The following is a 22296-nucleotide window of genomic DNA, read 5'->3' as shown; positions in this document are numbered from 1 at the left end:
CTTTCCCCCAACACTATTTATTCCCTTCATATCTTTAAATGTGTGTGTTTTATGTGCTATAGTGTGTCTTTCCGATATGCTTTGTTATTATATTATTTGTTATTATGACCATGGTTAAGATCGTTGCCCTTGATTGGACACTTAAGGTGACCATACATGCTAAGATCTTCTCCTGATATCCCCACCTACGGATGGGCGATATCGGACTAATTTGTTCGTTTGGCTGTGGGGCCAAACGATCGAATTAGAACAATGGGTATAGGCATCCGTCGGATCGGGGACCACATCAACAAGCCAATGTGGTCCCCGATCCGACTAATTTTCAAACCTGCCTGATCGAGATCTGGTCGATTTCAGGCCAGATATCGGTCGGGCAGGCCAGTCGGTAGTGCCCATACATGGGCAGATAAGCTGCCGAATCAGTCTAAGGGACCCATATCGGCAGCTAGAATCGGCCCTTGTATGGCCGCTAGTGATGAACAAATCTTCCCGTTTCGCTTTGCCGAAAAAAAATTCACAAATCTTTCAAAAAAAGATGTCGCGCGTCAAAAAAAATTGTCGCCCGCTTCTATTCTTTTGTCGCGAGGCTATTCATTTGTCGCCCACGGCTATTCATTTGTCGCAGGGACAATTTTTGGATGTGCAGCGAATTATTCCGCGGCAAATTTTTTCATCCGTTTCGCTGGCAAAATCTATGCCTGGCGAAACATTTCGCCCATCACTAATGGCCGCCTTTAGGGGCACATTTACCAAGTCATTTTGAGATACAGTGGGATTTTTCCTTACTTCTAGACCAGGGGTGGCCAAAACATCAATCGCGGTCCACTAGTTAATCCCCCGTGGATTTCTGGTGGACCGCGTCAAAGCCGGGAAATGCAGAAGTGCAGCGTTTCTACTCGTTTATTAGGTATGCATACATACGCTGCGCCGCGTACGTACGCGGGGAGGAGTCAAAAGTCCATCACCGCGAGAAAGAGTCTGGGCACCCCTGTTCTAGACAGTTTCAAGATTTACGAATGGGTTTTTGCCAGAGTTTGATTTTTTCATTATTGTTCCCCGAAAAATGTGAGTTTTTCGAAAATAACTCCATTAATTTGTGATTTATTAATGTTTAGTTAACTTGTTTTTGTAAAAAAAAAATTTGACAGGTTTGATCTGTCGAGTACCATTGAGTCCTATGGAGGTTTAGAATAATAGAGTTTTGAGAATTTTTTGCTCATCACTACCAAGAAAATATCTGCATAGAGTTTGTATGTTCTAGTGATTTTAAATGGAAAGCTTCCCTGAGATCATATTCAGCATATTAACAATTCTACATGATATAATGGCACTGTATAAATTAAAGATAATAATTTTATTCACCGAATCTTTTCAACTGTATTGCAGGTTACATAGAGGAGAGCTGTGTAATCCCATGTCCATTCGATTGCAAGCTTAGTGACTGGTCGGCCTGGTCTCCTTGTAGCTCCTCGTGTGGAACTGGAGTAAAAATAAGGTCCAAATGGTTGAAAGAGAAACCCTACAATGGGGGGCGCCCTTGCCCCAAACTGGATATTAAGAATCAGGTGAGGTATTCCTTGTGACAGATGCATACAGTGTGTGTGTGAATGAGTTAATGATGGTACAGAGCCTCGGTGTTTCTCTAGCTTGTGTGCTACACTGTAGACTAGAACTAGACCCATTGGCAGGTCTTTCAAGAACTTTCTTATAATGCTATACAGGAAAATACATTTCTAGTAGTGAGTTTTTCAGGTTCTGGTTTTAACTGCCCCATCTCCACCTACCTACCCTGCATCCAAGGTACTAGCCCTCAGTTATGCAACACTTATAGAACTTGCGCTGTCTGGCTAGATGATATTCCTACAAAACTCATAACATTGTCTTGTCTCCCTAGGTGGTTAACCTGCTTCAGGGTTAGTAGCTTACTGCTTAGTACAGTGGTTCTCAACCTGTGGGTCGGGACCCCTTTGGGGGTCGAACAACCCTTTCTCAGGGGTGGCCTAAGACCATCGGAAAACACATATTTCTGATGGTCTTAGGAATAATTTTATGGTTGGGGGTCACCACAACATGAGGAACTGTATTAAAGGGTCGTGGCATTAGGAAGGTTGAGAACCACTGGCTTAGTAGGTTAGAGGTAGGGTGGTTAACTAGCAATTGTCAGTCATGCCCCAGAGGACTGTGAAGCACTAGTCGTATCACTCTTTGAACCTTTAGCTAGAACAGACAATCGGCTCATTGATGCGGTCCCCCAACTGACGGCAGTGTTGGACTGGGACCCCAGGGGCCCACCAGGAAACCTTAGACCCTAGGCCCACTCTCCAAACTATTTTTCCTTCTTTCCTCACCCAACCTCTTTATTCTCCAAGTTTCTTTTATTTACACATTGGCATCTATCCTTCCATCTAGTTCTTCTCTTTCTTCCCATTCAGAAATAGGGAACGACCATGACGTAGGCCAAATGGTCAGGAGCAGGAGGGCCCACTGACACCTGGGCCCACCGGGAGCTTTCCTGGTATCCTGATGGGCCAGTCCAACACTGACTGATGGTGTCTATGCCCTCTATTTTAATTTGATCATTCGGCCCTATGCCCCAGAGGACTGTGAAGCACTAGTCTTATCACTCTTTGAACCTTTAGCTGGAACAGACAATTGCCCATGCATGGCCACTAGGTCCACAGAAACATTCATGCCTTTCCAAGGCTATTCCTTTCTCAAGGGTAACTTGACCTGTTGTGATAGACAGACTTGTCCCTAGGAACTGGGTGGCATAGTTAAGCAGGTCAATTGAAAACGTACCCAACTTCTCCAGCCGGGCCTCACCCCTAATATCCTTCCTCCAACGCTGGGGAGAAAAAACTCAACCAACCAGGAGTATCTTCTTGAATATCATCAATGGTAGGAAACGTAAAACACACAATGGAAACCCATTATCCAGATTACAGAAAGGCCATCTCCCATACACTCTATTTTAATCAAATAATTCACATTTTTCTGTGTAATAATGAAACATTAGCTTGTACTTGATCCCAACTAAGTTATAATCAATTCTTATTCCTTCCCTACGATCTATTCAACCACATCTCCTAGATATAAAAGTATAATATTACCTTCTGTATTTCTCCCCTGATGTTGTTTTAAATATATTTTACATTGACTGAAAGTTGCTAAGGAAACCTGCAATTACCCGCCACTTTATGGATTTGCATTCACGTTTTTTTCTTAATCTGAAACATTGTTAATGTTATGTAAGGCGTTTATCGTTTTTCTTCGTTATCGTGCATTCAGAGAGCTGATCATTTTCTCATTTTCAATTCTGACTTTGTGGAACTTTTTTAACATGCCCTATTGTGTGCCGTGCAGTTTATAAGTTAGTTATGAGGTCTAGTCTTTGAGTTCCATACGGTGCAGCACATATTGAGTGGACATTTTTGCATTCTACTACACAGTAGATGTTGTCTCCTACAGAGGACAACTAAGGGGTAGAGCGTCAGGATAGAGGTTTCTTTGGGAATTTTTTTTTTATTGTGAGCATAGTCTTAAGGTGGCCATACACAGGCTAATTTCAGCTGTCGATATCAGTCTTTTAGATCAGGGGTGGCCAAAACGTCGATCGGGGTCCACCAGTCGATCCCCCGTGGATTTCTGGTGGACCGCGACGAAGCCGGGAAATGCGGAAGTGCAGCTGATCCGTGCTTTTATTCGGTATGCGTACATACGCTGTGTTGCCTACATACGTGGGGAGGAGCCAAAAGTCAACAGTGGGGGGGAGGGAAAGTCTGGGCACCCCTGTTTTAGACTGATTCGGCTGATAATCTGCCTGTGTGTGGGCACCACCAATGGGCCTCCCCTGAAATCGGCCATATCTCGATTGGGCAGGTTTGATTTGTTACGTCGGATTGGGGACCGCATCGGCTCATTCATGCGGTCACCCAACTGATGCCAATGTCGGACTGGGACGCCAGGGGCCCACCAGGAAACCGTAGAACCTAGGCCCACTCTCCAAACTATTTTTCCTTCGTTCCTCACCCAACCTCTTTATTCTCCAAGTCTCTTTTATTTACATGCTAGCATCTATTCTTCCATCTATTTCTCCTCTTTCTTCCCATTCAGAAATAGGCAATGACCATGAAGTAGGCCAAATGATGAGGAGCAGGAGGGCCCACTGACACCTGGGCCCGCCGGGAGCTTTCCTGGTATCCTGATGGGCCAGTCCGACACTGACTGACGATGCCTATGCCCTCCATTTTAATTTGATCATTCGGCCCTATTAGCTCGATATCATCAACCCGTAGTTGGGCAGATCTTACAGTGTTTGCCCATCATCAGGATCCTTGTTTAATCAAAGCAATGGATAGAGCTAGAAAGGAACGTTCCGACACAGCGTAGTAGTTATACCTTTATCTTCACAAATGACAATCAGCTAATGCCTTTGTGATTAGGGGCACCATTAAGCTGATGCTTACACATATACCGATGATTACAGAGTTTGTTGCCCCAATGGTTATATAGCAAAGCAATAAATATGTCTACTGCAGTGACATTTCTCTTTACATTTAATTCCTGCCCTTGATTTACTCCTTGCCTCGGGATAGATAACTACATGAGCCACTGGGTTTGGAGCATTCATTTTCTGTTTTTCGATAGTTTCCTTTCTGGAAATGTAAATTACTCCTTACAAGTCTTTCAAGCTAAATTGAAGTTTTGTGAATTGAAAGCTTGGTGCCCTTGGGAGTATATCTTACCACGGCATATCGCTATAGGGAGAATAACGTGTAAGTACCGTACATAGGGGAATTACAGCGTGGCTTTAAACAAAATAAGGGATCTGGAGAAGTGAGTTTGGGGAATTTAGAGATGCTTTTGTGTAAGTGGAATGGGTTTCAGCAAGCTGTTAACTTGTCTCTTGCCATCATTTTTACATTTCAGTCGTTGTTGATTTATTCAGCTGAAGCAACAACTAAAAAATGGCATTTTCAGGGTCCCCAGAACACCATCTTGAGAAGCTTGCCCTGAAGCTGACCATAGATGCATTGATATTATCATACGAAACAAGGTTTCATATGATATTTGGTGCGTGTATGGTGGATTGACGAGGCGACCCATATCGCAAAATCCTTGGATTTCGGACGTCTTGTAGATCGGACTGGACAAAAGATTTTGACCAGTAGTCGTTGAAGGCATCCGAGCAAAGGCATTCGTTAAGGGCTGAATCGTCAGATAGGGGTAGAATTCCTATTGTTTCTACCTCCATATCTGATGATTCAGCCCTGAACGTTAGTGGCGGGTACGAACGATCTTTCCTGTGACCAATGTTGGCAAGAAAGATCATTTTTGTAACATGTATGCCCACCTTAATTCCCACTGGCCCTATGGTTCCCTTAAGGTGGCAATACACAGGCCTATTCTAGCTGCTGATATTGGTCCCTTAGGCCGATATTGCCACCTGTAGGTGGGGACATCGGGAGAAGATCCACATGCTTGGCGACCTCGTGTGTATGGCCACCTTTAGAGTCCATGCAATTTCAATTCTAAAGCCAAACTCAGCACCTTGTACTCCATTATAAATATGGCCTCAAGGTGCAAAAGCACCTTTATTTAACACTCTTACTCCTAGACTTTATCATTTTATCAGACTGATTTAAAAAAATATTCAATGGAGGTGTCATGGTGCCTGACTATGAATTCACATCTTCTGCCGCTCCCATGTCTGAGGTGGCAGACTTTTTCCTTTAGAGTCACAGTAGGTGTATTGGTGGGTAAAGATAAAGAGTCAAACAAGCCTTGAAACATTGCTGTTGCCCCTGATGTGGAAATAAAGGCCTTTTAGTCAGATAATGGATTGCTGCCTACAATCGATTGTGTAAAAGGTGCCCCAGGAGTGGAAGAACCATGGGAAGAACCCATGCGTTTAAGTGAGTGCTACCAACTGAAAGATATCAAAACCAGGCATCTTGAAAGGTAGAGGACAATCTACCAGTAGATCTTCAACATTTGACCAATAGACCACATCAACTAACATTGTGCACATTGAGCTTTATTAGGCCACTCTTTTTGGGAAATTCCCTTTAGATTTTTGAAACTGTAGCTTGATGCCATTTTTCTATGGTCTGCACAGTCATCCTCATCCATGCCTATTACTTATATACATTACATAATATATAATTCAGTGCCCCAGGGGAGCTTACACTCCTATCACATAGTATGGGGCAAATTTACCTACCTGTAGGCTTTTAGAATATGAAAGTAAACAGTACACCCAACCAATCACAGGAAGAACATACAAACTCCATGCAGGCAGTGCCCTACCTGGAATTGAACATAGGACCCCAGGGCCAAGAGGTAGCAGTTCTGCCACCATTCAAATCCATTCTCGCCAACCTTCCAATAAATACATCAGTGTTGCTGTGGTTAATTCTTTCCGTTGTAGTGTATTCAGGCATTTATTTATCTTCTTCTAACATTCTAGGTGCTTCTTCCTATAATCATTTTCTAGTGCTTGAGCCATGCCCCTCGTTGGATCTCTTTCATTAAGCCACCTCTGATTCGGGCTTTGTATTTCATTCAATATTAATCAATATCCCAAGCCATTTCTAAAGCTTTTAATGCACCTCCATAATGAAGTCTCGCCTAAACAAAACCTCTCGACTGTGGAATACAAATGCGCATAATTGTACTGCCATAGAATTTAGTAGCAAGGTACCTCAAGAGGGGTCGTACATGGAAAACAGATAGTTGAGTCCTTGTTGTGGTCCCTTTTCCTCACTTTGCACGTAACATAGTAACATAGTAAGTTAGGTTGAAAAAAGACTTATGTCCATCACGTTCAACCATAATGCCTATAAATAACCTGCCTAACTGCTAGCTGATCCAGAGGAAGGCAAAAACCCCATCTGAAGCCTCTTTAATTTGCCTCAGAGAGTAAAAAATTCCTTCCTGACTCCAAGATGGCAATGGGACCAGTCCCTGGATCAACTTGTTGTAAGAGCTATCTCCCATAACCCTGTTTTCCCTCACTTGCTAAGAAGCCATCCAACCCCTTCCAACCCATCTTAAAGCTGATTCGGGGAGGGAATTCCACAATAGGTAACATACCTCCACGTAGGTAACATACTTCTACACGTTTTCACTCCAACTTCAGATATCTTGGAGACCTTTTCCCCCATCAACATCAGTTCTATCATCCTTTGTGTTTAATTAATCCATTCCCTAAACCCTGTTTTTAGCAATTAACACTAATTGTGTCTTTGCCAAAATAACTTGGACTGTTAAAGTGAGAAAGGTGAACAAATAACCCAGAACTGGTTGCAGAAGAAGACCCTGTGAAGAAGACCCAAAAGTCCTCCACACATATTGCCTTCAAAACTTCTGCAACTGGAGGTTTCAACTGTTAGAAATTCTCAGGACATGAACTTGAAAAGGAACCTAAATTACACTAATTATGCTTTTGCTGCACCTGTATTAATAGCAGAATCATTTTGTCATATAAAAGGAACACTGGAGGTTTTTTGTCATGATGGTCCGTGATTAGAATGGCCATTTCTATTGGCATCTGCTAAATGGCTTCTTTATGGAACCTACTATTTCGAAGACCATCAGACAAAATGCTGACTTCTATGTGGCTGCTGGTGGAGACTTTATCTGAATGGGTATTAGATTCCTTTGCATATTTCTGTTTCAGGGCTTTCCTTTCCATACACGTTAAGATTCGCTCGCTTGGCAAGATCGGGTGGGCGATGACCCACGGGTGGGCGATATCGGGGAGCATGTAGGCTAATTCGATCGTTTGGCCCTGAGGCCAAACGATCGAATTATATTGGCGGCAATGGGGCAGTTGGTTTGGGGACCGCACCAACGAGCTGATGCGGTCCCCGATCTGACTGAATTTTCTAACCTGCCCGATCGATATCTGCCCAATTTCACGCCAGATATCGGTTGGACAGGCCCCTCGTATCGGCAGCTATAGTCGGCCCGTGTATGGGGACCTTTAGCTTCTACAAAGATGTTCTTTGTATTTAATGGGCTCATGTTAATATATTGCCCTTTGAAGTGTTTACTACTGTCCTATTTGCAATGTATTTGGATTTGAATTAAGGGACCCAAAACTCCGCATGAACTTTCTTCCCATAACTTTAAATGAAGTTACGGCTGAAGGCTTGCAGTGGTACAGCATTAATTTGTACTCCAGACAAATGTCTCATCACCCTAATGAGTTTATAATGGAGCGTTACTGAAATATTACATTAATGCACTTTCCCACTGTGACGTGAGTGCGGCCTAAGTAAATGTAACTTCTGTGTAGGGTTTTTTTGTTCAGTCAACGGCAGTTAAATTAAATGAAATTTTTGCTAATACTGACCAGATGTGCTGAGATGTAAATACAATTAGACTGTTTCTTACAAATGAGATTAACAGGCAAGTGGCACAGATTGAGTTAGAAGACTTGGCCCAGGAACGTGCAAGATTGTGCCCCGTGGGGTTCCCTCGCTTAATCTGGAGAAACAACATTACTGGACCACACTCTGCTTTCTTTCTAGCTCTCCATCTGACTTGGGCTGCTTAAAGCAACATGGACACCTTATACTGAAACAGGGAGGTGCCCGGAACAGATATTCTGGTGATGTAATGTTTTTGGTTCAAAGCAAAGGATATTTGGGGTTACAGCTGCCCAAACTTCATTAGGAGAACAACAGAGGGTTTTTAGGATGCTTTGGTTTGGTTTTATAGGGCAGTGTGGTCATCAACCTGACCTGCATAGTGTCTAAGTAAAGGTGGCCATACACGTAAAGATCCGATCGCCTGGCGAGGTCGACAAGCAAGCGGATCTTCTCCTGATATCCCCACGTACAGGCCAAACGATCGAATTATAACAACTAGAATAGGCGCAGACTGTTCGGGGACGGCATCAGCGAGCCGATGAGGTCCCTGATCCGACTGAATTTTTTAACCTGCCTGATTGATATCTGCCCGATTTCAGGCCAGCCGTTGTTTCCCCTACATGGGCCGATAAGCTGCCGAACCGGTCCAAGGGACCATATCGGCAGCTACAATCGGCCCGTGTATGGCCACCTTAAGTCAGTCCTGGAAGTTTAGATATCTGTACGCCAAATATCCCAGGCCTTTTTTACAAAGTGCAGGGTGGGGTACAAAATGCAAAAAACGTGCACAAACTGTGCTGTAGCTGCAGGTCTGTTGCACTTTGGCAGCACTGTTTCCATGAGGGGTCAGGCTATAGAGTTTCCACTCATCCAGCTTTGACCCGGGCAGCCCTTCTAATAACAAAACTGTCTGCCTGGTTTTCCAAATAAAGAAATCTGGACAGGACTTACCCCAACTGACGATTGGATAATTGCCACACCATAGCCCTGCCCCCGTGATGTCATCACTACTAAACCCTCTTCCCGGTCTGCAGAAAGGTGGCAACCCTGCCAGATAGGGATGGTATTTGGGAATCCTTTTGGACAACTTCTAGATTGATTGTCTTTTGGCCGCCAAGCTTTGGAACACCAATGCCCACTGCCAACTGGTCTTTTGCACCAATGCAAGGTAAAAGTGCTTCATGCATGGGTCTTAAGGGGTGTAAATTTGCTCCCCTTAGGGCTCCAGCATTTGGGCTTGCAAGATTAATAAATTAAGCCTCCCTTGTTTGGATCAAAAAAGCATTATCGTCAGGAAAAGGGCTAAAGGAAATGCAAGATTTTTTGTATGAAGAGTTATTATTCTTTAAATACATATAGCATATGGGCAAGTATTTTGTGCATTTCACTCCTCAGATAAGCAGGACCCTATTCTTCTCAATTATAAAAGCACCCATGGGTGCACAGTAACGTGACAATTACAGATTAAGTGCTGCATGATGAGTCTCATTAGGGGTATTTGGATTACTTGTAGCAGTAGTGAAAATAGCTGTTACCATTACACCGATCACTCCCCATGGAGAGCCATGGTGCCCCCCACGCAGGCATTTATGGGGAGGGACCTGTTCACCTGGATATATATCCCGTCGCAGACTACAGGAGTATATTACTGAGCTCATTGATTTCCCAGCTGCCTCCCAATAACTGGCTTTGTTTTGTCACTCCGACAACAGATTAATTTTGTGTTATGGGAATATTGATCAATTAGCCACTAAAGCACGGAAAGGCTTAATTAAAACTGTCCCTTGTAATTCTAATTTGTCATCGGCAGCGCTCCCATTTATCACGATTATGCTACAAATAAGCCCACAGTGTGCCGCACAATCATGGCTCTATAAATGATGAATGGCAAGTTGCTGTATAGATGCACCCACAGAATGCATTTTACCTCGTTTATCAGAAATCAGAAGCAAAATTGGATTCCTCCAATGTGTTCAAAGTTTCACCTGTTGGAACTATTGGGAGACACCCAGTATCCCTTCTGTTGTGTCCCCAAGGAAGCATGACCTGGTGTCATTGAGGTCTGGCCAGTTTATGTAGTACCATGAAGGTCTGGCCTGGGGTTTGGATACCATGAAGGTCTGGCCTGTGGATCGAATACCATGAAGGTCTGGCCTGTGCTTTGGATACCATGGAGGGCTGGCCTGTAGTTTGGATACCATGGAGGTCTGGCCTGTGGATCGGATACCATGGAGGGCTGGCCTGTGGTTTGGATACCATGAAGGTCTGGCCTGTGCTTTGGATACCATGGAGGGCTGGCCTGTAGTTTGGATACCATGGAGGTCTGGCCTGTGGATCGGATACCATGGAGGTCTGGCCTGTGGATCGGATACCATGGAGGGCTGGCCTGTGGTTTGGATACCATGGAGGTCTGGCCTATGGATCAGATACCATGAAGGTCTGGCCTGTGGATTGGATACCATGAAGGTCTGGCCTGTGGATTGGATACCATGAAGGTCTGGCCTGTGGATTGGATACCATGAAGGTCTGGCCTGTGGATTGGATACCATGAAGGTCTGGCCTGTGGTTTGGATACTATGAAGGTCTGACCTATGAATCGGTTACCATGAACGTCTAGCCTGTGGATCTGATACCATGGAGGGCGGCCTATGGATCGGATACCATAGAGGTCTGACGTGTGGATCAGATACCATGGTGGTCTGGCCTATGGATCGGATACCATGGAGGTCTGACCTGCGGATTGGATAACATGGAGGGCTGGCCTGTGGTTTGGATACCATGGAGGTCTGGCCTGTGGATCGGATACCATGGAGGGCTGGCCTGTGGTTTGGATACCATGGAGGGCTGGCCTGTGGTTTGGATACCATGGAGGTCTGGCCTGTGGATCGGATACCATGGAGGGCTGGCCTGTGGTTTGGATACCATGGAGTTCTGGCTTATGGATCGGATATCATGGAGGTCTGGCCTGTGGACATTTTCTCATGTTTCAATGTAAAATCCACAATTCACCATCAAACAGGATTGCAGAAGAGTCAATTCCCCCAGAGACCTCATCTGAGAAGTTGACCTGATGGAGATATATCACAATAATATTATTATAATAGGGTCGGTGCTGACCCCTTCCACTGAAAGTGGACCTCTAATACACAGGTTCTCATGAGCAGTAAGTCATAAAAGAAATTGACCGACATACCTGAGAACTTTGGTGAGTACATTTATCAAAACACTACTGAAAGGAGAGGCTTGGCTTCTGGTCAAATCTTCCAATGAAACCAATAAAAAGACTTTTGTCAAGGTATTTCAGCATAAGGTCACCAAGGTGTATCAGTTTATCAATGGTGTTTGAGTATATAAGACCTGCTAAGAACAGAGTAATCAACTTTCTAATTCAGTTTTATGTCAAGGTTGTGGTGTAAACCCACATTGCACCCCTTTCAGCTGAAATCTCCCATGCCCATAAGTGAACATTCGTTCAGGAAAATGATTGGCTGCGATTCCCAAACTGTTGGGCTGGTCCATTTGTATGGGGTTGAGGATGGCAGATATAGTGGACTGGGAAGCTTGGCCAGATGTTGAGCTGGAGGGATTTGGGTTGAATGTTTGCTTGCTTAGATACTCCAGGAAGCCTAATTGGAGTCTACTTGCAATGAACTTTTACAGATATGGGATCCGTTATCCAGAAACTTGTTACCACCAAGTTCCAAATTACAGGTAGGCCATCTTCCAGACTCCATTTGTTGTAGACTTAAGCTATGGAGATCCACATTACAGAAAGACCCCTTATCTGGAAAACCCCAGGTCCCGAGCATTTTGGGTAACAGGTCCCTGCATTAAATCTTCTAGATATGCTTGAAATTATAGGATGAATGACACGACAATGTAATGATATACACACAGGCCCCCTTCTCCTGCTGTTCCCTGGTGTATTTAAGCATTCCCAATGACTGCATCCAGGAGATAAGAGCGGTCTCAACCACATTTGTTTCGTAATCTTTTTTAAGAATTAATACTCTTCTAATCCTCATCAGACTTTTACTGCTGTAGTAATTTATCTCTAATTAGAAAGGATCAAGGAACCTCTAATTTCTTTATTTCAACACATCGTACAGTAATTGTCATGCATCATGAAAGAGCTACTTTATATTCCTTTCCTAACAACAGTAAATTAATCTCTTATGAACTTGTGGAATGTACTGAGAATGTCTAATGTGGATGAGGGAAATTTAGCTTTTAACTCTGGATCACTTAGAATAACATTGGGTGCTGGAAATGAGCCATAGGTTCACAGGTTGGACAACAGAGATGCCATCTCTCCCTACTATACCTGCTATCCCACAGCCCCAGTCCCTTCCCAGAGGCTATTATCCCCCCACTGCTACTATAGGCACCATCTCTCCCTACTATACCTGCTATCCCACAGCCCCAGTCCCTTCCCAGAGGCTATTATCCCCCCACTGCTACTATAGGCACCATCTCTCCCTACTATACCTGCTATCCCACAGCCCCAGTCCCTTCCCAGAGGCTATTATCCCCCCACTGCTACTATAGGCATAATCTCTCCCTACTATACCTGCTATCCCACAGCCCCAGTCCCTTCCCAGAGGCTATTATCCCCCCACTGCTACTATAGGCACCATCTCTCCCTACTATACCTGCTATCCCACAGCCCCAGTCCCTTCCCAGAGGCTATTATCCCCCCACTGCTACTATAGGCACCATCTCTCCCTACTATACCTGCTATCCCACAGCCCCAGTCCCTTCCCAGAGGCTATTATCCCACTGCTACTATAGGCACCATCTCTCCCTACTATACCTGCTATCCCACAGCCCCAGTCCCTTCCCAGAGGCTATTATCCCCCCACTGCTACTATAGGCACCATCTCTCCCTACTATACCTGCTATCCCACAGCCCCAGTCCCTTCCCAGAGGCTATTATCCCACTGCTACTATAGGCACCATCTCTCCCTACTATACCTGTTATCCCACAGCTCCAGTCCCTTCCCAGAGGCTATTATCCCCCCACTGCTACTATAGGCACCATCTCTCCCTACTATACCTGCTATCCCACAGCCCCAGTCCCTTCCCAGAGGCTATTATCCCCCCACTGCTACTATAGGCACCATCTCTCCCTACTATACCTGCTATCCCACAGCCCCAGTCCCTTCCCAGAGGCTATTATCCCCACTGCTACTATAGGCACCATCTCTCCCTACTATACCTGCTATCCCACAGCCCCAGTCCCTTCCCAGAGGCTATTATCCCCACTGCTACTATAGGCACCATCTCTCCCTACTATACCTGCTATCCCACAGCCCCAGTCCCTTCCCAGAGGCTATTATCCCCCCACTGCTACTATAGGCACCATCTCTCCCTACTATACCTGCTATCCCACAGCCCCAGTCCCTTCCCAGAGGCTATTATCCCCCCACTGCTACTATAGGCACCATCTCTCCCTACTATACCTGCTATCCCACAGCCCCAGTCCCTTCCCAGAGGCTATTATCCCCCCACTGTTACTATAGGCACCATCTCTCCCTACTATACCTGCTATCCCACAGCCCCAGTCCCTTCCCAGAGGCTATTATCCCCCCACTGCTACTATAGGCACCATCTCTCCCTACTATACCTGCTATCCCACAGCCCCAGGCCCTTCCCAGAGGCTATTATCCCCCACTGCTACTATAGGCACCATCTCTCCCTACTATACCTGCTATCCCACAGCCCCAGTCCCTTCCCAGAGGCTATTATCCCCCCACTGCTACTATAGGCACCATCTCTCCCTACTATACCTGCTATCCCACAGCCCCAGTCCCTTCCCAGAGGCTATTATCCCCACTGCTACTATAGGCACCATCTCTCCCTACTATACCTGCTATCCCACAGCCCCAGTCCCTTCCCAGAGGCTATTATCCCCACTGCTACTATAGGCACCATCTCTCCCTACTATACCTGCTATCCCACAGCCCCAGTCCCTTCCCAGAGGCTATTATCCCCACTGCTACTATAGGCACCATCTCTCCCTACTATACCTGCTATCCCACAGCCCCAGTCCCTTCCCAGAGGCTATTATCCCCCCACTGCTACTATAGGCACCATCTCTCCCTACTATACCTGCTATCCCACAGCCCCAGTCCCTTCCCAGAGGCTATTATCCCCCCACTGCTACTATAGGCACCATCTCTCCCTACTATACCTGCTATCCCACAGCCCCAGTCCCTTCCCAGAGGCTATTATCCCCCCACTGCTACTATAGGCACCATCTCTCCCTACTATACCTGCTATCCCACAGCCCCAGTCCCTTCCCAGAGGCTATTACCCCCCCACTGCTACTATAGGCACCATCTCTCCCTACTATACCTGCTATCCCACAGCCCCAGTCCCTTCCCAGAGGCTATTATCCCCCACTGCTACTATAGGCACCATCTCTCCCTACTATACCTGCTATCCCACAGCCCCAGTCCCTTCCCAGAGGCTATTATCCCCCCACTGCTACTATAGGCACCATCTCTCCCTACTATACCTGCTATCCCACAGCCACAGTCCCTTCCCAGAGGCTATTATCCCCCCACTGCTACTATAGGCACCATCTCTCCCTACTATACCTGCTATCCCACAGCCCCAGTCCCTTCCCAGAGGCTATTATCCCCCACTGCTACTATAGGCACCATCTCTCCCTACTATACCTGCTATCCCACAGCCCCAGTCCCTTCCCAGAGGCTATTATCCCCCCCACTGCTACTATAGGCACCATCTCTCCCTACTATACCTGCTATCCCACAGCCACAGTCCCTTCCCAGAGGCTATTATCCCCCCACTGCTACTATAGGCACCATCTCTCCCTACTATACCTGCTATCCCACAGCCCCAGTCCCTTCCCAGAGGCTATTATCCCCCACTGCTACTATAGGCACCATCTCTCCCTACTATACCCTTATCCAGAAAACACCAGGTCCCGAGCATTCTGGATAACAGGTCCCATACCCGTACTACTGAATAGAGACTCAACAGGATAATATACCAAATGACAACCATGACCGATCTGAAAGGCCCTGGTCAAATCTTCTGACAAAACCAATACAAACACAATAAACCTTTGTCAGGGTATTTCAACGTAAGGTCACCAAGATGTATCAGTTTATCGGTGACATTTTAGACTGATAGTATATAGTAATCTATTTTTCACATTTATTTAAGTGCTAATTCTGTTTTATGTCAAGGTTATGGTATAAACACCGTATTAAAGATCCCTTTTGGATAATAAGACCCCCCGACCATCTTCCGAGGGATCTGAGCCTGACAAACTTGAGAGTAACTTACCCGTGCAGTTCTTTAATGGAACTGAGCCTTTTTCGCCAAGTTTTAATTAGACGTCTCTATTTATTTATTGCACTTTCTTGAGAAACAACAAACGCCGCACATTTCCGAGACCCGAGATGACGCCGCGCCGCAGTTGGGAAAGATAAAATTGTAATTAGTCTGCTCAATGGTAAATGTATTCTTCAGTTCTGATGTAAGTTGAGTGTGTAGCCTGGGAAACAAATAGGTTTTAATTATTCTTTTTTTTTCAAATCCATGGCTGAAATATCAATAAGTCTGTGCAGACAAAGGGTATAAGTCACCTGATTCCTCATCATTGTTGTGCAGCATAATAACCGCTGTGCCATTATCAATTATGAGCAAATCTTCCTGAATGCGATTAAAGTCATTAATGGCTACTAAGGTGTTGGGGGCTCTTGTTGTTTCGTAAACTAATGGCAATATATAATTTTCTTTTCTTTTTGTTTGTCATGCACACTGCTAATACGGACCTCTACAAAGGCTCAGGTTGGTAATTCATTCTATGTATTGATTTGTTCTTGACATTGAGTGTCTCTGTTTCCCTGTTGAAGCTACAGCCATATCTATACATGAACATTGGCTTTGTATATGTAGGATAGGAGCAATATCATGGATAGGAGAGTGGGAGGTTGAATTAAGCAGTTAACTTCTGATGGATAGCTTTATATTAGAGAACCTCAGTCCACCCATTCTGTAGGACTGACTCTTAGGTCAGGGGTCGCCAACCTTTCTTACTCGGGAGCCACAGTCAAATGTAAAAAGACTTGGGGAGCAACACAAGCACCATAAAAGTTCATGGAGGAGCCAAATAAGGGCTGTGATTGGCTATTAGGGGCCTCTATGCACCCTATCAGCTTACAGGGGCTTTATTTGGTAGGAAATCTTGTTTTTATTCAACCAAAACTTGCCCCCAAGTCAGGAATTCAAAAATAACTACAGGTATGGGATCCCTTATCCGGAAACCCGTTATCCAGAAAGCTTCCAATTACGGAAAGCCTGACTCCATTTTAATCAAACAATTCAGAATTTTAAAACTGATTTTCTTTGTCTCTGTAGTAATAAAACAGTACCTGTACTTGATCCCAACTAAGATATAATTACCCCTTATTGGGGGCAGAACAGCCCTATTGGGTTTATTTAATGGTTAAATGATTCCCTTTTCTCTGTAATAATAAAACAGTACCTGTACTTGATCCCAACTAAGATATAATTACCCCTTATTGGGGCAGAACAGTCCTATTGGGTTTATTTAATGGTTAAATGATTCCCTTTTCTCTGTAATAATAAAACAGTACCTGTACTTGATCCCAACTAAGATATAATTACCCCTTATTGGGGCAGAACAGTCCTATTGGGTTTATTTAATGGTTAAATGATTCCCTTTTCTCTATAATAATAAAACAGTACCTGTACTTGATCCCAACTAAGATATAATTACCCCTTATTGGGGCAGAACAGCCATATTGGGTTTATTTCATGGTTAAATGATTCCCTTTTCTCTGTAATAATAAAACTGTACCTGTACTTGATCCCAACTAAGATATAATTAATCCTTATTGGATGCAAAACAATCCTATTGAGTTTAATTAATGTTACATTGATTTTTTAGTAGACTTAAGGTATGGAGATCCAAATTATTGAAAGCCCCCTTATCCGGAATACCCTTGATCCTGGGCATTCTGGATAATGGGTCCTATACCTGTACCTGGTTTGGGGGCACTGAGAGCAACATCCAAGGGGTTGGTGAGTAAGATGTTGAGGACGAGCCACTGGTTGGGGACTACTGCACTAAATTGTAAAAGCATTTTCACATCAACATTAATCCATGTGATCAAAATACCTTAAAATTCCCCAGTTTGAATTTTCACAAATATTTTTCACATTTATTGCTTTATTATTAATAATAGCGCCACTAAGAATAACGAGTGGAATCACTAATTCTAACCCCCAAACGTAGTTAAAGGCACTAATTATGCCCAGGTGCTGTGACTCAAAGGAACCAATAAGATGTTTGCTTTTAAACAGGTGACCAGTAAATGCTTCCTGTTGATTGGTTGCTATAAGTTATTGCTCCTTGGCCTTTTATTACATACCCCCTACAGAACCCACAGGGCTCATTTATGAACCCAACCGCAGTGTGCAAAGTGCAATTTGGGAAGCAAATATATAACCATAATGCAACATTTCTTCCCATAATTCCAGGGTAACAGCTGCTCCCCTCTGATTTGCATCAAAGCAGAGTTCATGAATGACCCCTTTGGGCTTCCTATTGTGCTCAATGGAAACCAGTCTGGTTATTATGCTGCTCCGTTCCTTGTACCTAAGCTTGCCTTGTGCATTATAATGTAGCCCACTTTAGTGACTGCTACTGCTTATGTTGTTGGCGCTACAGGAGCCCTATCACCCCGCTTACTATGGGGGAACAGGTGTACTTGGTTGAATGGCGTGCCTCCACCCAAAGTGGGTATAGATGGAACTATGTCCTACTTGGGAGCTCCCCCCGGTACTCTCGCCGGGAGACCCTCTCTTAGGGCTCTCCCCGGTACTCTCACCAGGCTGACCCTCCCTTGAGACCGCACCCCGGTACTCTCGTCTGAGCACCCTCAGATAAGGAATCTCCCTCTAGCCGGGACTTACTTCACCTGACTAGACACTTCATGCCCTGATCTCCAGCAGATGGATTGTTGGGGGTTCTTAACCCCTCTCACTCCTGGTGGGGCTATGTCTGCCCTTACTAAATAACTCCTACATATCACTCCTAGAGCGATCTAATACCATATTCTGCTAACTAAAGTACAGGCCTGTTGGTCACCTCTTGCTAAGAGGGAGGTCCCAGGCTGAAAACCTACAGAACCAGGAAGCTTTCCCTTTTTATAGCCTAACACACCACCCAGTGGCTGCTACTTGAACTACAGGGAACTCCCTTTTAACTGCTAACATCCCAAACCACCTTTGGTGTCCCAACATCACCCTGCCACCCTCTGGGGGCCTACTCTAACGTTACCCATCCTAAGGGGCCCAATCTTGGGGATCCCTACAATAAGATCATACATTGCTTTGTATTCAGTAGGAGCAGCACTAGGCCTGGAAGGAAATGGGTCCCCACTTCTAAAGAAACTTTAGTCGGATCTTAATGGACTTTCTCTCCCTGATTACTCCCCATAATTGTTGGCTTGCACCACTAACCATAATAGCAATGAGAGAAATCTAAAAACAAATGAAGAAAGGGACCAAGGAATTCTTTTTATTTCCGCTGATATTATGGATAGGGGCTAATCATCGCACTGAAGCCGAACAGAATTACATGGACCACAACCCCAATTAATTTCCCCGCAGCCCGAGAGGCATCACAAAGATGTAGGAAATGAACTGGAGATCTAAGCGTACCTGTAGGGAACGGCATTAGAATAGAGCGTCACGCACCGGCGGAGACAACGGAAATGCTGAATTGATTGGTAATATGAGATAAACAACTACTTATAACATAAACACAGCAGTTACTTTTCATTCTCATTTCCCATTCAGGGTATATAGGTTTGATACATTATATAACTAATGAACTATAATTCGTAGCAATTGAGATAAAGAGGGGATTCAATTAGAGCTCTTTTTAGCATGACCCAACACTAGGAGTTTCATGCAGCAACCTCAAGGGAAGCAAAGTCAGAATTATCATTTTTTTCCCAGCAGATAAAATATCCTTTTACTCAGGTCTCTGGGAAGGGACTGGGGCTGTGGGATAGCAGGTATAGTAGGGAGAGATGGTGCCTATAGTAGCAGTGGGGGGATAATAGCCTCTGGGAAGGGACTGGGGCTGTGGGATAGCAGGTATAGTAGGGAGAGATGGTGCCTATAGTAGCAGTGGGGGGATAATAGCCTCTGGGAAGGGACTGGGGCTGTGGGATAGCAGGTATAGTAGGGAGAGATGGTGCCTATAGTAGCAGTGGGGGGATAATAGCCTCTGGGAAGGGACTGGGGCTGTGGGATAGCAGGTATAGTAGGGAGAGATGGTGCCTATAGTAGCAGTGGGATAATAGCCTCTGGGAAGGGACTGGGGCTGTGGGATAGCAGGTATAGTAGGGAGAGATGGTGCCTATAGTAGCAGTGGGATAATAGCCTCTGGGAAGGGACTGGGGCTGTGGGATAGCAGGTATAGTAGGGAGAGATGGTGCCTATAGTAGCAGTGGGGGGATAATAGCCTCTGGGAAGGGACTGGGGCTGTGGGATAGCAGGTATAGTAGGGAGAGATGGTGCCTATAGTAGCAGTGGGGGGATAATAGCCTCTGGGAAGGGACTGGGGCTGTGGGATAGCAGGTATAGTAGGGAGAGATGGTGCCTATAGTAGCAGTGGGGGGATAATAGCCTCTGGGAAGGGACTGGGGCTGTGGGATAGCAGGTATAGTAGGGAGAGATGGTACCTATAGTAGCAGTGGGGGGATAATAGCCTCTGGGAAGGGACTGGGGCTGTGGGATAGCAGGTATAGTAGGGAGAGATGGTGCCTATAGTAGCAGTGGGGGGATAATAGCCTCTGGGAAGGGACTGGGGCTGTGGGATAGCAGGTATAGTAGGGAGAGATGGTGCCTATAGTAGCAGTAGGGGGATAATAGCCGGCCCCCCAAGGTAATTTACCCATCCCCCACTGCATTCTCACCCCTGGCTATTACCTGTGTGCCTCATTGTAGTGACGTGAGGATGCAGCAAGGAGCAGGTTGCGGGAGGACTCAGTGGGGAGCAGGGAGCTGGAGGGGGGGTTGTAGTGTGAGGACTATAGTCCAACAATCTGAGTCTGAGGGAGCATGAACTGGCCCCCTGTTTGAACTTATTGGCCTATGTATAGGACTATGCCCAAGGACTATCTATTAAGTAGGTTAGAATATCCCATCAGATTGGGGCATTGATGTAGTCCTCTCTTGATGGGTCCCTATAGGGACACAGTATGATGCCCAGGGGCTAAACCATGGGATCAGCCTTAAGCATGGTTGGCCAATTTGGGCAAGATCAGCTCATTTGTTAATTATGTATGCCCAGCTTCGGCTTGTAGAAATCTTGTAGAAATCCAAAGTCCCTCCATCTGCTCATAGAATATCCAGAAATAACCTTCCCAAAGGCACCACCTGACTCATGGAAAGGGCCGCGATTTAACAAATAATTCTATTAACAAATAGGATTTTCGCCATTTCCTATTATTCTGGCATTAATAAAATAAAATACGAAGCCTAATCCAGGAGGAGCATTTCACAAACAAACATGAAATCGTTCCGTGCGGTTTATTTCCCTGCGAGCGGAATGATGGAACTGGAAGAGAACAAAGGATCTGGATGGAGTCCAGAACGCTCATTAGAAGACTCGCTGCCGTCGCTGTTTGGTTGCGTTTGGGGGATCTTCAAACAATTCAGCGTATGGGGCCTGGGAAAGTGATACGGAGTGAGTTTGCCTTTCCGCTATCCGCGGGAGAGATGAAGAGCCTCTTTATTTTCCTGATGAGAAGCCGTAACAGTGCTGCTGTTAGAGTGCAATATAAACCCTTTAGAGCTCGGCTTGATAGGCGTTAGGGTCTGCGGCAGGCAACTGGTCTGGTTTGTTTCCGGTATGATGGGTCACTGGGTGCAGGGATTGGCCAAGTCCATTGTTCCATTTCCCTTGATATTTGCCACATTACCTTTTAGTATGTTATAGAATGTCCTATTCTAAGCAGCTTTGCAATTGGTCTTCATTATTTATATACTTTGTTTTATTTACGTTTTTGCAGCTTTCAAATGGGGGGTCAGTGACCCCGGCAGCCAGGCATCTATGGCTCTGTGAGCTTATAATTGTATTATTATTGTTCATTTGTATTCCTTATCTTTCTATTCAGTCTCTTTCCTATTCATATTCCAGTCTGACATTCCAACCAATGCCTGGTTGCTAAGGTAAACAACACCATAGCCGCCAGATAGCTGCTTACAGGGCCACCATCAGAAATCACGGGGCCCCTCACAACAAAATTTTCTTTCAGTACAAAGGACACACAGACATAAATAGTATCAGGGACCCCTAATGCCTCTCTGGGTGTTAAAAGGTTAATATTAAGGCTGCAGCATCCCCTTAATCACTTAGGGTTCCTTCTTTTCCTCTAACCCATTAGGCCCCTCCCTCAGGAATGTAGCTGTTGGCTACTGAGCATGCTCAGTTCTTCTCAACTCAGGTTACTAAACACTCCCTCCAGTCTAATAGGCAGGCATATACAGGTATGGGACCTGTTATCCAGAATGCTCGGAACCTGGGGTTTTCTGGATAAAGGATCTTTTCAGAATATTTATCTCTATATCTTAAGTCTACTAAAAGATTATTTAATCATTAAATAAACCCAACAGGAGTGTTCTGCCCCCAATAAGGGGTAATTACTGTATATCTTAGTTGGGATCAAGTACAGGTACTGTTTTATTATTACAGAGAAAAGGGAATCATTTAACCATTAAATAAACCCAATAGGGCTGTTCTGCCCCCAATAAGGGGTAATTATATCTTAGTTGGGATCAAGTACAGGTACTGTTTTATTATTACAGGGAAAAGGGAATCATTTAACCATTAAATAAACCC

At 45.0% G+C, this 22296-nt stretch overlaps 1 protein-coding gene across 2 annotated transcripts in view; it reads left to right on the top strand.

The window, feature by feature from the left end:
* thsd7b (thrombospondin type 1 domain containing 7B) overlaps positions 1–22296 on the top strand; it is a 267106-nt gene that overhangs the window by 211277 nt on the left and 33533 nt on the right. The window contains exons 16-17 of one of the 2 annotated variants that reach the window (XM_002933951.4): positions 1387–1565; positions 16197–16202. In XM_002933951.4, coding sequence (XP_002933997.3) covers positions 1387–1565; positions 16197–16202 — 185 coding nt within the window. The remainder of the gene's footprint in view (positions 1–1386; positions 1566–16196; positions 16203–22296) is intronic. The other variant, XM_004912730.3, reaches the window with a different exon arrangement.

This window comes from Xenopus tropicalis, chromosome 9 (assembly GCF_000004195.4).
Source record: "Xenopus tropicalis strain Nigerian chromosome 9, UCB_Xtro_10.0, whole genome shotgun sequence".
NCBI lineage: Eukaryota > Metazoa > Chordata > Amphibia > Anura > Pipidae > Xenopus > Xenopus tropicalis.
This window is presented reverse-complemented; position numbering and strand designations above follow the sequence as displayed.